Source organism: Molossus molossus, unplaced genomic scaffold (assembly GCF_014108415.1).
Source record: "Molossus molossus isolate mMolMol1 unplaced genomic scaffold, mMolMol1.p scaffold_m16_p_10, whole genome shotgun sequence".
Classification (NCBI taxonomy): Eukaryota; Metazoa; Chordata; class Mammalia; order Chiroptera; family Molossidae; genus Molossus; species Molossus molossus.
The window spans coordinates 37,338,821-37,353,983 of record NW_023425345.1 but is presented as its reverse complement, the minus strand read 5'-3'; the positions used below and the strand labels follow the sequence as shown (position 1 = coordinate 37,353,983).

General features: G+C 39.9%; 1 protein-coding gene across 3 annotated transcripts; it reads left to right on the top strand.

The window, feature by feature from the left end:
* Window positions 1-204: 204 nt before the first annotated feature.
* Window positions 205-13,625, top strand: PTHLH (parathyroid hormone like hormone). 3 transcript variants are annotated; one of them, XM_036252500.1, is made up of 6 exons: window positions 205-409; window positions 832-923; window positions 2,561-2,794; window positions 3,321-3,443; window positions 9,036-9,458; window positions 13,147-13,625. In XM_036252500.1, exons 4-6 carry the CDS (start codon window positions 3,343-3,345, stop codon window positions 13,154-13,156), a joined length of 534 nt encoding a protein of 177 aa, XP_036108393.1. In that variant the 5' UTR covers window positions 205-409; window positions 832-923; window positions 2,561-2,794; window positions 3,321-3,342; the 3' UTR covers window positions 13,157-13,625. The 3 variants fall into 3 exon arrangements, with proteins under 3 accessions (XP_036108393.1, XP_036108396.1, XP_036108395.1); XM_036252502.1 differs by lacking the exons at window positions 205-409; window positions 832-923; window positions 2,561-2,794 and adding an exon at window positions 2,843-3,141; XM_036252503.1 differs by lacking the exons at window positions 205-409; window positions 832-923; window positions 13,147-13,625 and having other exon boundaries at window positions 2,670-2,794; window positions 9,036-9,462.
* Window positions 13,626-15,163: the final 1,538 nt, after the last annotated feature.

The window sequence follows — 15,163 nt, the reverse complement described above, 5'->3', positions numbered from 1 at the left end:
TGCCACTTGTTCTATTCCTAAGCAAAAGAAGAGACAGTGGTTTTCCAGTGTGAAGTCATCTTGTTTACATTCATGCGTCCTCAGCATTATCATAGAGGTTACTTCGTTATATTGGAAACTAGATTATGATGTCAGAAAAGACCTTTTTCAGAAAGGCAAAATCAGGATCCTGGATATATATTGAGAAGAGATACTGCTGAAAGTAATTAGCAGGGCAACTTAGAGGAGGTACCTGCTTTCTAATAATTGCCTTTGGTAGGAACAGAAAAGACTCTTTACAGGAAGTTTTTTAAATTCACTTAAGATTTAATTTCACTTTTTAAAGAAAAAAAAAATTACTTCTGAAGAGACTGCTGAGATCTTCTTCCTTTGCCCAGAAGAGCAGAGAAGACTGTAAATCAAGGAAAAGGTGAAGAAATGAATTAGGAAGAACCTTTGGTATTCAAGTATATAAAGACTTTATTTTTCCTGTGTCTACATTTTCTCGTTTTGTGGTGGGAGAAGAAATTCTAAAAATATTTGATAGATGTTTTGCCATTAACACCAGAAATGTGAGTGGGGGGAAAGAAAGGAGAGAGAGGAGGAGGTCTTTAATATGTTCTGAGAGTATAATGAATTTACTTATAGTATAAGTGATATAATATTTTCCATCTTTGTTTTAACCTTTATGGGGGAGGGCTGACTTTCTAAAGCCTGGTTAGTTTGAAACTTGGCTAAGTACTTTTGGTTTCTCCTTTTCTTTCTTTTTTATTGTGGAAGCAAACATTATCACTTTAATGTTAAACAACTTGCAAGTATTAAATGGCTTATTTGTGATTAACTTTTTTATAGATTTCCCCCTTCAGATCTAAGGATTACATTAAGGCTCCTGTGTCTTTTAGGAAAGAATTTAATATAAATCAGAAAGTGTTAGAGGTTCAAAGGTTGACTTTTTTTTAGTGCTGTTACTTTGTCTTTTCATGCCATGAAAACAGGTCTAACATTTAGAAATTCTTAAACTTTCAAGGGAAATTGTGGAAATTCCCAGCGTTGTTTTTTTTTTTTCTTTTTTTTCTTTTTTAGTGGGAGGAAGCCAAGTTTTTTAGAGTATGAAGTTTAAAGCAGTCAAGTGAGAGAGCAGGTTCTGAGAAGGGGTGACCCCCACACACACCCACACTGAGCAGCAAACTGTAACTGCTGCCTGGCTGCGGTGAAGAAGGGGGCGAAGGAACCGAGATGAGCGAGGGTCGGTGAGAGGGCGCTGTTTCACCCACCCGTGGTAAATCTGCGAAGCATCAGCCAGAAAGCCAGGCTTGACAAAGGTCAGGCTCCCTTAATGATCTGAAATCTCTAAATCATAATAGCCTTCAGAGAGTAATGAAATCTATCAGTAGGATTGTCTATCGGGAAGACAAACATCCCTTGAATGGTTCCCAACCACCCGCCTTCATTTCAGAAAGATAGAGGAACTCTTTGGGAGGGCGTTCACATCCGCTGCAATCCTTCCTAGATGATACTGCCCAGTAATTCAGAGCAGTCTTTCTTCCCCGCCCAATGGTTTGGGAAGAGCCCCGCGCTTTCCCTTCGCTTTTCCGAGGCAAATCAACATACAGCGATAGCTTCACTGCATCTGCGGGCTGAAGTGACAGGGACAGAGTCACCATAGCATATGTAACCGGGGACTGGGGGGTGCTGGAGTGACGGAGTGAGGACTGGGGGGTGAGGAGGCGACAGAGTAGATTATCCGGGAAAGGGAGGGTTAGCCGCCTGTTAGTGGGTGAAAGGGCTGTGTGAGCTCCCCAGGAGGGTCGGTTCCCCTCGGTCATTCAAAAGGGGGTCTCCCTCAAGTGCTCAGGTTTTCTTGGACGGGCTCCAGATGTCCTCAGCTGTTCTGAGAGAGCAAGAAATGTAATCTCAATCTGAAATCTGAAACCGTTTTTTTTTTTCTTCTAAGGGAAGGTTCCCCCTCCTGCCCACCTCCCTCCCTGTCCGAGTCTCCCCACTCTGCTTCTCCCAAGAAGAGCCAGAAAGTAGGGGTCCCATCCCATTCCCTGAGCTTCAAATCGGGCTTAGGGCTCTTTAAAGCCACCGGCCCATTGCCCGCAAAATCCCTGCGGAGGATCCCCGGCGCCCGCGCTCTCTGTCCCCGGCAGCTTGACCTCCTCCTTGCCAGTCCGCCCCCGGCGGCCCCAGCGGCCGCAGTGTCCAGCCGACCCCAGCTGCCTGGGGCGGTCCGCACGCCCTCGGGGACCTCGGATGGTAGATCCGCAGGGCAGTCGGGGGCCAGCGGGACCCAGAGTGGGTGAACGAATCCGCCCACGCGCCCGACTCCGGGATGGCGCGCAGGGCTGGCGCTCTGGGGTGGGGCTCGGTGGAGCTCCGGGCAGCACCGGGGGCGGCCTGGCGGGAGGCGAGAAGCTCCTTCGCTTGCTGTGCATTCCCAGCTCAGGGTTCCCCTCCGCTTGCTCGGCCCTCAGGCCGTTCCGACTGCCCATCGCCGCCCCCGCCCCCAGCGCCCTCACTCGCCCTGCGCGTGTTCCTAGGGCGCCACCTCTTTGCGACTCGCTCACTTCTACCGCAGGTTTGCCTGGGAGCGTGTGAACATTCCTCTGCTCCGCTTTCAACTCGCCTCCAACCTGCATCGCTGGGCCAGCATGCCTCCCCGCCCGTGAAGCGGCCGCCACCGCCCCTTTGCGCTGCTATTAGCCCGCCCTCGTTGCCACCTGGCCCTGCTGATCGACGACACACGCACTTGAAACTTGTTCTCAGGGTGTGTGGAATCAACTTTCCGGAAGCAACCAGCCCACCAGAGGAGGTAGACAGACAGCTATGTGTATATATGTGGGTCTCCTTACAAGTGGCTCTGGAACAAGACAGCCTAGTTCGCAAAGAAGCTGACTTCGGAGGAGGAAACTTGCTTCTCTTTTTAGGAGGGGATTAGCCCTGCTCCAGGAACCCAGGAGAAGTGCCGGCCAGATTAATTAGACATCGCTATGGGAGACGTGTAAACACGCTCGCTGCGCATCATTGATGCATATATAAAACTATTTCATTTTGGTTATTTCAGAGGAAGCGCCTCTAATTTTTTTTTTTTCCTTTTTGGTCCCTTTTTGCCTGTGTGGTTTGGCAAAAGCACAGTTGGAGTAGCTGGTTCCTAAGTAAGTGCTGAGAGGCTTCAGAGAAAGTTTCTTTTCTTTTTTTTTTCTTCTTTCTTCGCAACTTGGGAGATGCCCTTGATGTTGAAGAAGCTATTTCAGATCAGGCTAAAAGGGGGAGCTGGGTAATTAGGGGAGATGGAGATTCCGAATTGACACGTCGGGCCCCTTTCTACTCTGTCGCAGGTCCTGAGAGCGAGAGGAAACGATGCTGCGGAGGCTGGTACAGCAGTGGAGCGTCGCGGTGTTCCTGCTGAGCTACTCGGTGCCCTCCTGCGGGCGCTCGGTGGAGGAGCTCGGCCGCCGGCTGTAAGTGCCCGTCCTCCCCAGGGCGCCGGGAGAAGGCTGGGAGGCCGGTGGGGGAGACCGCCAAGCTGGGGCGCTGCCCATGGCTCACAGCGGTCAGTGATGCTCTTTGCCGGGGTTACAGAGCGGGGAGATCCAGCAACCTGCCTGGGGAGGAGCCCGGGTCCTTGAACCTAGTGGGAGAAGTGGTTGAACCTCCAGGAAAAACAGGCAAGAGACAACTTTTATGTGAGTTTCCATAAGAGGGAGCGTTTTTACAGAATCTCCTCTAGGCAAAGATCCTCTGCCTCTAGTGAAAGAAAAAGGTTACTTTCAGGACCTGGGAAGGTTTGGAAACCCTGAGGAATCCAAGAGGAAGCTGAGGGATCCAGGGGAGCACGTATGTCTGTGTGCACTTCTATACCTACTGAATGTGGGTGGCAATTGGTGTGTGAAAAGCAAAAACCTTACATCTAATTTTATTATGAATGACATAATTTTACGCATATAAAATGGGACCACATTACATAATGAAGGCATATTATATAAGAAAGTAGTAACAACTTTGCAATGGCACCGTTCCAAAGTTAGTAGTAATGATACAGTTCAGGAACGCTGGAGTGCTTGATTCCAAAATGAGTATTAGGTGTGGAGACTTTTTTTTCTTGAAATTATCGCTAACAGTTCTTTAATCTGGAGCCACATACTTGCACTGTAGACTGAAAACTTGTATTTTGGCATTCTCATTTGATGATTCTTTTAAGGACAACCTTGACGTTAAAATAATAATACATCCAAGTAGACCGAATCAATATCACTATGTTGTCTTACTGAAAAGATGAAAGAGTGGTAGAGTAATACTGTCTTCATCATCTATTGGACTGAGCAGTCCATTGATGTATGTAACAGTCTTTGGGTATCTTTAAGCTGTAGACTTGGTGTTCAGGATGAGAAAACCATCAAGTTTGAGAACTGAGAAGAGTTTGCCTCTGGAGAAGGAATTAAGGAGAACTTTTATGTTAACAATAAAAATAGCCATATCTAATATTTACAATCAAGTTCATGATGCTTCCTTGTAAATTCCCAAAGGTGTACAAAAAGGCAACAGTTTTATATGTGCCTTTGGTCTATTATTCTTAGAGCAGAAAATCCTTAAATGAAATTACGTTAGACATGTCTAAACCTTGGCACCAAAATGAAAATTTATTTTGAATTTCCTAAGGCAAATTGTGTAGGACATTGTACTGAAGATAAAGCAGCATTGTATTCTTCAAATCAGCATTTTGTTTATGTATTTCTGAAAATTATCTTCAGACTTTTTGCTCATTTTGAGACTTGTATTAAATTCTATTATTTTAAATCCATATATAAATATAGATGAAGAATGACATTTTTTTTTTTTGAAGAGAGGATTTTTTAAAGCATGCTTAACTACTATATTTATTTGGCCAAGAAATACTGTCTTGGAAGCCAGCCAATTTTCTTTAAAGTTGCTTAAGAAATACCTGTTTTCTCTTTTGAGAAACAGTAAATGGACCATGATTAAATCCACAGTATGGCATTAAAAATAGTGCTAATTTTTCTAAAGGCTATTTTTAACTCTTTTGTTGTTGTTGCACCTTGCAAAATACACATCTAAAAAGATGTTTAGCAGCCAGACTGTCATAGTTTTGTTAGTGGGTGAAATATAATATTGTAATCAAACACTCACACTCAGCAGATGGTTATAAAACTACCAAAAAAAAAAAAATTGTTATAGTTAATGGCTAATAGATCATCACGTTACAGCCAAGGTTTTTCATGGAAACTGAAATCATCAATAGATGAAGCTGTTTCATCAAACTATTATAGCCAAATAAAGTTTAGAAAACAAGTCATTATTTTTGCATTGCTGCCAAGTAATTAAAACAAAACATTGGTCTTCTATTATGCTAAATCAACCTAGTTTCTTGAAAGATTTTTTAACATACAATCAAACCATGTTACCCCCCAGTTACTTTTCACACCAAGTATTAGGAAAATTGCTTTAGATGTTTTTTCTAACCAGGGGCTAACTTTTAAAGGAGAGGCAACTTCTGCAACAATAACACTGTTGAGCCATGCAAAAGAGGCACTATAGGTTTGTGAAACTGTTGGACCTATGAATCCAAAAGACTTTCATTTATAAAGCTAGAACATGGGGAGGTTGGAGGTTGGAGAGTGAGGCAGATGGGTGTTACTGTCCAGATAAACATGGCTTGCGGCAGATGGCAACCTTTGTGTTTAAATTAGAGAGGGAACCCCAGCAGATTCAGAAACCTAAAACATCATTGGCTGACTTGCTGAGGAGCCAGACTGGGTCTATTCCACTTAATGAAAAGCATACCTTTAAACTGAGTCATTTGGGTTGGAAGGGACTTCTGGTGAGTCATCTTAACTCTAACACCCTAACCCTGACTCTTCCTTGTAGCACAGAATTTTTCTTCTCAAACCCAGACTCCTTCTTTAGGAGCCTAGCATCAGCACAAGCATGAGCTCCTTCCTGTGCCAGAGGAGGACTTTCCATCACTCTGCTTACTCCCTCTGTTCCTTGATAGCTCCTTAGAAATGTAATCTTCCCTGAAAAATCCCTTGAGCTATATTTTGACTGAATTTAGAGTTATCTATGTGAAGCATTTCCCCCACATTTTTATAGTTTCTTTTTACAATAATCAAAGGAGACCATGAACATGACATACTTGTTTTCCCATGTTGGAGCTTAGGTATGTAATAAGTTCTGTGTGAATCACTACGCTATGTAATATTTACAGACATAAAAAGTAGCAGACTATTATTGAAGCCATATATACAACTTAAATATTTCAGAATCTAAATGGAAATCCTCCCTGATTTGAATGTATTACTCATTACCTATGTATATCTGGTTTGTACAGACTAGTCCTTTATCCTTGTTTTAGCTTATGTCTTATTTTGAAAATAAATAGAACACGCTATGGACCTTATTCCTTGTTAACAATAAAGATACCATTATATTCCTGATCCTCTAATGCAGTTGCCCAGTTAGAAATTCATTCTTCACAACAGTTTAAATACAGAAGTCTTTGAACCACTGGGTAAATTATGTAACAGCATTTCAGATTTAGCATTTAAGAAAGTCTGCATTTTCTAATACATTAACAATGACCCCTAAAAGGCAGAAAGAAGTTTTGTACCTCACAAGAGATGTTCTATTTTAAACTGGACAAAGCCATGCCATATTGCAGGCTTTTTATAAAAGAGAAGAACAGAATGATCACTCCTTTTCCCATGAGAACCATCCTGGGAAAGTGCAGTGCTTGAGTTAGGAGGGCACTGTGACTCACAGCTGACAGGCTGGCCAAGATGACAGGCATATACTCCAGTCAGAGGGGGCATGAGCAATGTGGCTTGATTAGATCAGACCAACCATTAAAAGTTTTGGCTTCAGGTTAAGCTAGAATGGGTTGTATTATACATTTGGAGAGCAACACAGATGTGGTGGATATCTGCCAGGAATTGAGAAAGAATTGAAATCTCCAAATACTGTAAATGATCATTGGTTAAGAACTTTTTAATGTGACATTTTGCTAAAAGACACTTATTAAATTGCAATACTTATGAAATATACAATTATATCAGTCCTATTTTTTAAAAATGTTATTAGAGGATATACATATATTATACCAAAGCTTCAAATTTGTAGATTATTAAAAGTTTCCAGAATACTAACTATTGCCACAAAGTAAGTGAATTTTAATCTAGTCACATGTGGCACCTTCAAAAAGGAAGACTCCTTCATGCCTCATTTAAACTGGGCTCCTGTTAAATTCCTTTCCATTAAGTCATGTCTTTTCTGAACAAGCTACATGGCTTAAAGTCAGTCCACACACTAAAATGCTAAAAGGAAGCTGGCATTCTAGCTATAAGGTCCAGAGAAATAATGAGTATTTCTTCATGTTTTAGCCTTTTTTGATTCATAGTGTACTTAGATAATCTCTTATTTCTTCAGTGAAAATCCAAACTCTAGGTATCCTAGTTCTTTATTTTGGTAATGAAAATGGATTTCTGGGCCAATAAGCTTGGTTTTCAAGGAAAGTGACAGATTGCTGTCCACGTGTCCATTGTCATGGTTCCCACCATAGGCCTTCCACTCTGTGCCCTTCCTTTCCTGTTTTCTCAACATACACTTCAGCCTCAGCAGGAGAAAGGGTTGAGGAAGGGGGAAAGCACTCTTGACTTTGAATCAAAAGAACTCACTTGTGGGATGCTGGCTCTGCCTGATTTCATTGGTGGGCAAAGGTGAGGCATTTTCTCTCTCTGAACCTCACTTTCCCCATCTGTAAAAATGAGAATAGTGCTATTTGTTATTGTCATACTTCTTAGAGGACTTAAAGAAGTTGCACTAGTGAAAGCAATTAGGGACCCAGATATACCATGTCAAGAAAATAATACATGGAATGTAGCCCTCTGAAATACCCTCAGAAACTTTTGAAAAGGAATCACTTTGGAGGTGTATTTCAATGGTAGAAATAGGCAGAGTTGAAGCTAGCATAATATGACTGATTAATGTATGCCATCCCTAAATATGTTTAAAACATATGCACAGGCTAATAAAATAATTCATGCATGGACGTTTAAGCAAGAGCCAAGGTGTCATCTAAAAAAATTGATAGCAAATGAGTTTCTTCTTTTTCACTATATTTTTATAAGATTGTTTAAATAGAAAAATCAGGTCATATTTGTTTAAAGAGATAGTTTTAAGACAAAGAACAAGTAGAAAAAATGAATTTCTTAACTAAGGATAATACCCTCTGAAATTCTAAATTAAAAAAATACAAATAAAAACGACTCACAGAAGAAATAAAATGATCTCACATAATTTAAACACACAAAGAAACCCATTTTAAAGAGACCACCCACTACTTTACAGAAAATTATGCATGCTTTCTCTGACCGTTGGCCTTCAAATAGAGGTTCTTGGTAGCCTGGAGTCTAATATGTTAAAATTCATTCTGTTAGGTGGTTTCCTAGACAGGCTTCCCAGCTCACTTCATCCTTCAGTCTTTGTTTGCTTTTACTCTTACAGCTCACTGTTCTTTGAGAGTCAGTATTATTATTTTCTTAATGGGGGAGCAGTGTGTGTGTGTGTGTGTGTGTGTGTGTGTGTACACGCGTGCGTGCACATGGGGCAAGTACTCAGGTAAAATCAGCCTTCTTTTTATTTCCCAGGCTAGCACTTCCAGATTTATCCCCCCAATACAACTCTGAAAAATATGAAAAGCAGTTCATTGGCTTCTGTTCATTTTGGAGAATAACTGAATCATTTAAATCAAGAAGGGAGCATACATAGACCCCTTCCTTTTAAGTAGATGGGACCCAGGAGGCCCAAGAGTATGTCTTCTCACCAAGGTCACAGACCTGGTAAGTGGCAGAGCTGGAGTTCTGAGCCAGAGCTGTAACTGCCCTGCCACTGGCCCCTTTCCTGCTCCAGAGCTGCCCCCTTGTGAGCTGTGCCCTGTATGGGAGCAACTCGAGAACGCAAGGGCTTTCCTTCTGTTTGTGGTTTCTACCAACAACGGAAATGTCATTTCTTTCTCTCCTGCTATTTTTCCCTTAAAGCAAAAGAGCCGTGTCTGAACATCAGCTCCTCCACGACAAGGGGAAGTCCATCCAAGACTTACGACGACGATTCTTCCTTCACAACCTGATTGCAGAGATCCACACAGCTGAAATCAGAACTACCTCGGAGGTTTCCCCCAACTCCAAGCCTGCTCCCAACACGAAGAACCACCCGGTCCGATTTGGGTCTGACGATGAGGGCAGATACCTAACTCAGGAAACCAACAAGGTGGAGACATACAAAGAGCAGCCACTGAAGACACCCGGCAAGAAAAAGAAAGGCAAGCCTGGAAAACGCAAGGAGCAGGAAAAGAAGAAACGGCGGACTCGATCGGCCTGGCTGGACTCTGGCGTGGCTGGGAGTGGCCTCGAAGGGGACCACCTGTCTGACATCTCCGCGACGTCGCTGGAGCTCAATTCCCGGTAACTGGCTTCCTGGCCCAGAGCCTCTCCTGGGCCCTCTCAGCAGGGGTGTGTGGCCTCCCTTCTGTCTTGGTTTGGGCAAAACTTTCTGTCCTCTGCCCCTGTCAATCACCCCACAATTTAAACCTTGCAAAACAAAAGGACTCAGAATATTGTCTGACTTAAAGCGGTGCGTCCCTGCCCCCGTAACACACACAGGGCTTTGCCAACACCTTGCCACTCCCCACACCATCCTTCGGTACTCCACCAAATAACTGTATCTCTTATTAGTGAAGTGAATTTGCTAGAGAAGTGTATTTTTTTCTCCTACTCTCATATCTTAGCACACTTTCTTGATTGTTTTTCATTTCTTACTGCCTTTTTTTTTTAATTATCATTATTATTTCAGGGGAGAACATAGAAAGCTTTGATATGATCTACAAAAACTATAGAACAATATCTTAGCATAAACAATTCTGAGATATTCATATTTTTATTGAATTACGTTAATTAATATTTAAATATCAAATTAAAATTTTAAACGCTCACTTAAAATTTATTTAATTAAATGTGACTCTGGTTTCTACCAGCTTATGAGAAAAAAAAAATCATGATTTCTGAAAATATTTAAGTATTGGCTTGGGAAAGACATGTTCTTTTCGTGTATCTATTTGTCTACTGACAAGTTGAAATACTTTTCCTAGGGTATTGCAATAAGAATAATAAAACCCCACATCTGGGTGGCTGGTACCCTTAGCTCACAGATACAGGTAGTAAAGACAATCATAGACTTTGGGGCTAGACACCTTAGCTTCAGAATTTGGGTCTGAACCTTAAAGTTCACAACCTTGGACAAGTTACTTGGTCTAAGATTCACTTTCCTCTTCTCTGAAACGAAGATCATAATTATACTAACCTCACTGGGTTGAGTAAAGATTACGTGAGATTACATGGGTTAAATGCTTGTCATATAGTAAACACTCAATACATTTCAACTTGCTGTGTTGGCACTTTTAGACGTGGTCCTGGTTGTTCATTCTCTCTATCTATATTGGCATGTGTTTCTGAGAGGCCAAAAATGGGGCAAATATTAATCTCATTTTATAAACTAGAAAACCAGGGTAGTCCGTGGTGAAAGGACCTGAGCAGTCCTGGGAACTGGGATCAGAAGTCCTCAGAATTGGATTTATTTCCCATGTCCTGGCCCTTAGGCCAGTGCTGTTAGTGCTGCCTCTTGACCTATGCATTTTCACTGATAGGATCTTCTTTGTTTTTTTTTACTTTCAGTACAGCACTTCTGTGGGGTTTGAAAGAAAGAGGAAAACAACACATGAATGCATCATATGCAGCTAATGATGTCCTTATTTAAGGAGGCCCCTGTTCCTTCTCCAGTTCTTCCCTCTGACTAGAGATAGGACCACAGAGTGAAGTTTCAGAGGGGAATTTGAACCTATTTACCATCACTTCTCTTTTTGAGTTAAGTTGACAAAACCCATCATTAAATAGCGTATAAAATGATAATTACATTGGCTAAGTAGTACAGCTTCACTAATCAATGTGCAGTGGCACTAGCGAAATCTTTCACACAGTGAATGACCTAGTCTGCCAGAGTCTAATGGATGTGTAAGGGTAACAAACCTTATGAATATTGGCTCAATGCAGATATTCAATGTATTTTAAGATATGATCCTAACTGTACTTATTTACAACTAATGCAAAGACTCCATTGCCAGAACCTATTTTTATCCATTGTCTTACTCTCTCTAAATATGTATATGTATGTGTGTTTCTTTTAAAAACAACGATACATACTTTTTTATGGATTTTATTCACTTAAAGTTTGCAATGCTCTTAAGTATCCAGAGAATTAATGGAAATCAGCACTCGTCAATTCTTATTCCAAAGCTATCCGTAAGTTAAAGTAGATCTAGTAAAAATTAGGCAGTGGCCTAATTAAATCCAGACCCAGGACTGAAAGAAATAGAATGTTTCTGCTTCTCCTTTCTATTCCCTGGTTGTGAAGAAACGTTCATGGAAAGCACTGTTTGTTTGGCAGCCAGATGTTGGCACTCTCCCAATACAACCCAACAGAGGTGCAGGGAAGAGTGGGGAAATTTAGAAGTGTATTGATGAAAACATATGGGGCCATGCAAATTTTGTAGAACAAGTAGAACCTTTTCAGAATAACTATTTAGAGTTTTATAAGCAACCAACATTTTATTACTCTCCTCTCTTTAGTCTCTGGACTGTTATATGATGATCTGAGAGGTCTGATATGGCAAGCATGAACTTTATTATAATGTATAGAGTAGTGCTAAACAAAACTGCGGTGCTAAAACTGTCTGGCTTTTCTGCATGAACCATTCAGTGAGAAATATGTAGCTTTAAACTTTGGACATTTTAATGTTGCAAATAAGATGTCCAGATGCAGTAGGACTCATTTCGTTGAGCACATATATTTTGCCTTGGTAAATACTAATTTAGAAGTAATATAAAAGCCTTTCAGCATTCAAAAATCTGGGACTCTAAGACATCACATACGTATAATAAACATACATATATATTTTTAGGTCATGTTATATGTTTTCCTTGGATATTCTAGTACATGCCTTTGTTAAAGAGAAATCAAAAGAAAGGATAATGAGCAAACTGGCTGGGCAGTATAAAATAAAATTTTCCCTTCGTCCTTTATTTTGCTCCTTTTTTCTTTCTTTCCTCCTGAGAAAATAAATGTTCAAAGTGCTCTTTATCCCTTCCTTGCTTGTACTGTTTTATACTTTTAAATCAATTTATTATTTTTCTCTAATTTAAAATAGGTCTTCCCAATTTCTAATGCAAGATCTATTTGAAAAAAAAAAAAAAAAACAGCAAAATGAGAAACAAATAATACTGTCTTAATTTTGGCTTCAAAAACTAAAATCCAATTATAGTTTTATTCATTAGTGTTCAAGTACAGTTAAGAATATGACAGATGTGATCAAGTCATTAACCAAATATACCATTTAATTATGCATCTTTCCAACATTTACCCCAAGTCACACACTTTAGATTACCCTCACAACAACAGTCCATTATGTTAGCAAGAGATTGACCAAATGAGAACCTGGAAAAATAAGATGCCCAGGGATCACCTACATCAGGCAACACTGGGGAATAAACTTCTAAGCAAGGTGTATTTGATGGTGGATTACACAACCTAGCCTTATTTCCAAATTCTAAAACATGTACCTTCTCTTCCCAAACTTGCCAAGTGGTGTCCTTGGAAAATCTCACAGGGTCTCTTTTTCTGACAGAGTATACTTAGTTGACCACTTGATTGGATTAAAGGTTCTAGTTAGTCTAAGCAGTGGTTCTCAACCTTCCTAATGCCGCAACCTTTTAATACAGTTCCTCATGTTGTGCTGACTCCCAACCATAAAATTATTTTTATTGCTACTGCATAACTGTAATTTTGCTACTGTTATGTCTTAGGTGACCCCTGTGAAAGGGTTGTTCGACCTCCAAAGGGGTCACGACCCACAGGTTGAGAACAGCTGGGAGTCAGGCAGATCCCACAGTCACCTCTTATAAGAGATATTTACAAAAAGTCCCTAGAGCTCTTTCTATGTGATTCTATGTTCCTTAATTTATACCCTTTATTTTATGTCTCTTCATTTGTAAGGATAATTAACCTATTTTCTCTTCTTCTTTCCCTTCCTTCTCTTTTCAGGAGGCATTGAAATTTTTGCAAAGACCTTCAGAAGACAAATTGCAGGATTCTGTAATAGTGAACATATGGAAAGTATTAGAAATATTTATTGTCTGTAAATACTGTAAATGCATTGGAATAAAACTGTCTCCCTCATTGCTCTATGAAACTGCACATTGGTCATTGTGAATATTTTTCCAAGGCTAATCCAATTATTATTATCACATTTACCATAATTTATTTTGTCAACTGATGTATTTATTTTGTAAATGTATCTTGGTGCTGCTGAATTTCTATATTTTTTGTAACATAATGCACTTTAGATATACATATCAAGTATGTTGATAAATGACACAATAAAGTGTCTCTATTTTGTGGTTGATTTTCATGAATGCTTAAATATAATTATCCAAACTGATTTTCCTCTGTGCATGTAAAAATAGTAGTATTTTAAATTTGTAAAGAATGTCTAATAAAATATAATCTAAATTACATCATGACTCAGAAAGTGAATTACATCCTTTAAGATTTCTAATAGAAAGAACACAATGTAATTTTCACACGGTATTTGATATGGCCTTAAGTTTAATGTATTTATATTGGTACATATTTCAACATTTTCACATTAGCTTTAAGTTTAAAATCACTTAAAATGTATTTCATCCAAAATTTAAGTTCAATTCAAAAGAATGGCTGAACTACCTAAATGTCACTTCATGAAGTACATTCGATTTGAAGTGAAGACGGGAGAGGGCAGGAAAAAAAAAAACAGAGAAGTCAGGAGAAAAGATTAATGACACAATCCAGAGAGTGAGCCAGAGCTGGGGGGTGGGGAAGAGTTGGGGTTTTAGAGAGAAACAGATCAGGAACTTGAAGGACAGGGGTAATTTTAACCAATGTAAAGCTTAATTTGTGAGAGCTTGCTTTTATTTGCAACAATAACAAGCATAAAAGAGCTACTTGAGCATTCTAACTATCAATGTTTCCTACCAGAGAAAGGAGAGATTCATGTTTGGGAGACACGTTACCACTCAAAATGCCTCCATGTGATGCTTCCTGTGGTACCCCCGTGCCAGGGAGGACAGCTGCCAACATCACACACAAGCCCTTCTGCATTTTGAGTAGCATTCTACTTATTCCTACCTTTATGTTCAAATGAAAACACAAACATCTTTCCTTGGACAGAATTTTTTTTTTCTTTATCTACAGCTTAGAACACATTAGAAAAACAAAACATAACGCAACAAAAAGCCTAGGAATTAAGCAAGCACATAGTCAGGAAGCATTCTGTTTATGCCCAATATCCTGGTAGATATTTGTAAGGTGTTTGGGAGAGGCACAAGAAGTCAAATGTAACTGCACTCAAGACTCCCCCAGTCCGGTGGGTAGTTTACACATTCATATACATGAAGCATCTATAGAAACTATGAAATGATACAAAAATCTATGAACATTTTAAAAAGAAAAAGATAATGGGGAAAGACTAATCTGAGCTGGATGTAAGAAGGATAATGTTTCAGGAAGGAATATTCTAACATTGAACTTACTCATATTTTTATTTGAGTCCCAAAGCCTTCAAAGCAGGACCCATCTTACTTTTTGAGGGGGGGGGGTAGAGAATTTTGAGCCTACATTAGTAAGAAATATGAGAATTTGTGCTTAGCTTCACTTATGAATTTGTTGGCGGTGGTTTCTACACCCAAGGAATATTCAGAAGTTTAAGGTCAATACACCAAACCCAAATAAAGCTGCTATTCTGCAGTGTCTTTAAAACAGTTATAACCACATTTTGCAAAACCCCATCTGAAATTTTAAATCTTAAGATTATACCAAATCCTTATAAATTGTTCACATGAAAAATATGTTTTTTTAATCCTAGGTTGGTAAACTCTTGGACGTTAAAGAAAGAAGGCATCAGATTCAAGTGATCTTTTAACGTTTTCTTCACAAAAAGCCCACTCCTGAAAAGAAAAGGGGGAGAGGGAACATGGGGACTTATAGTTACCAATTATCACCAAAGCATTCTTAATACAATTAT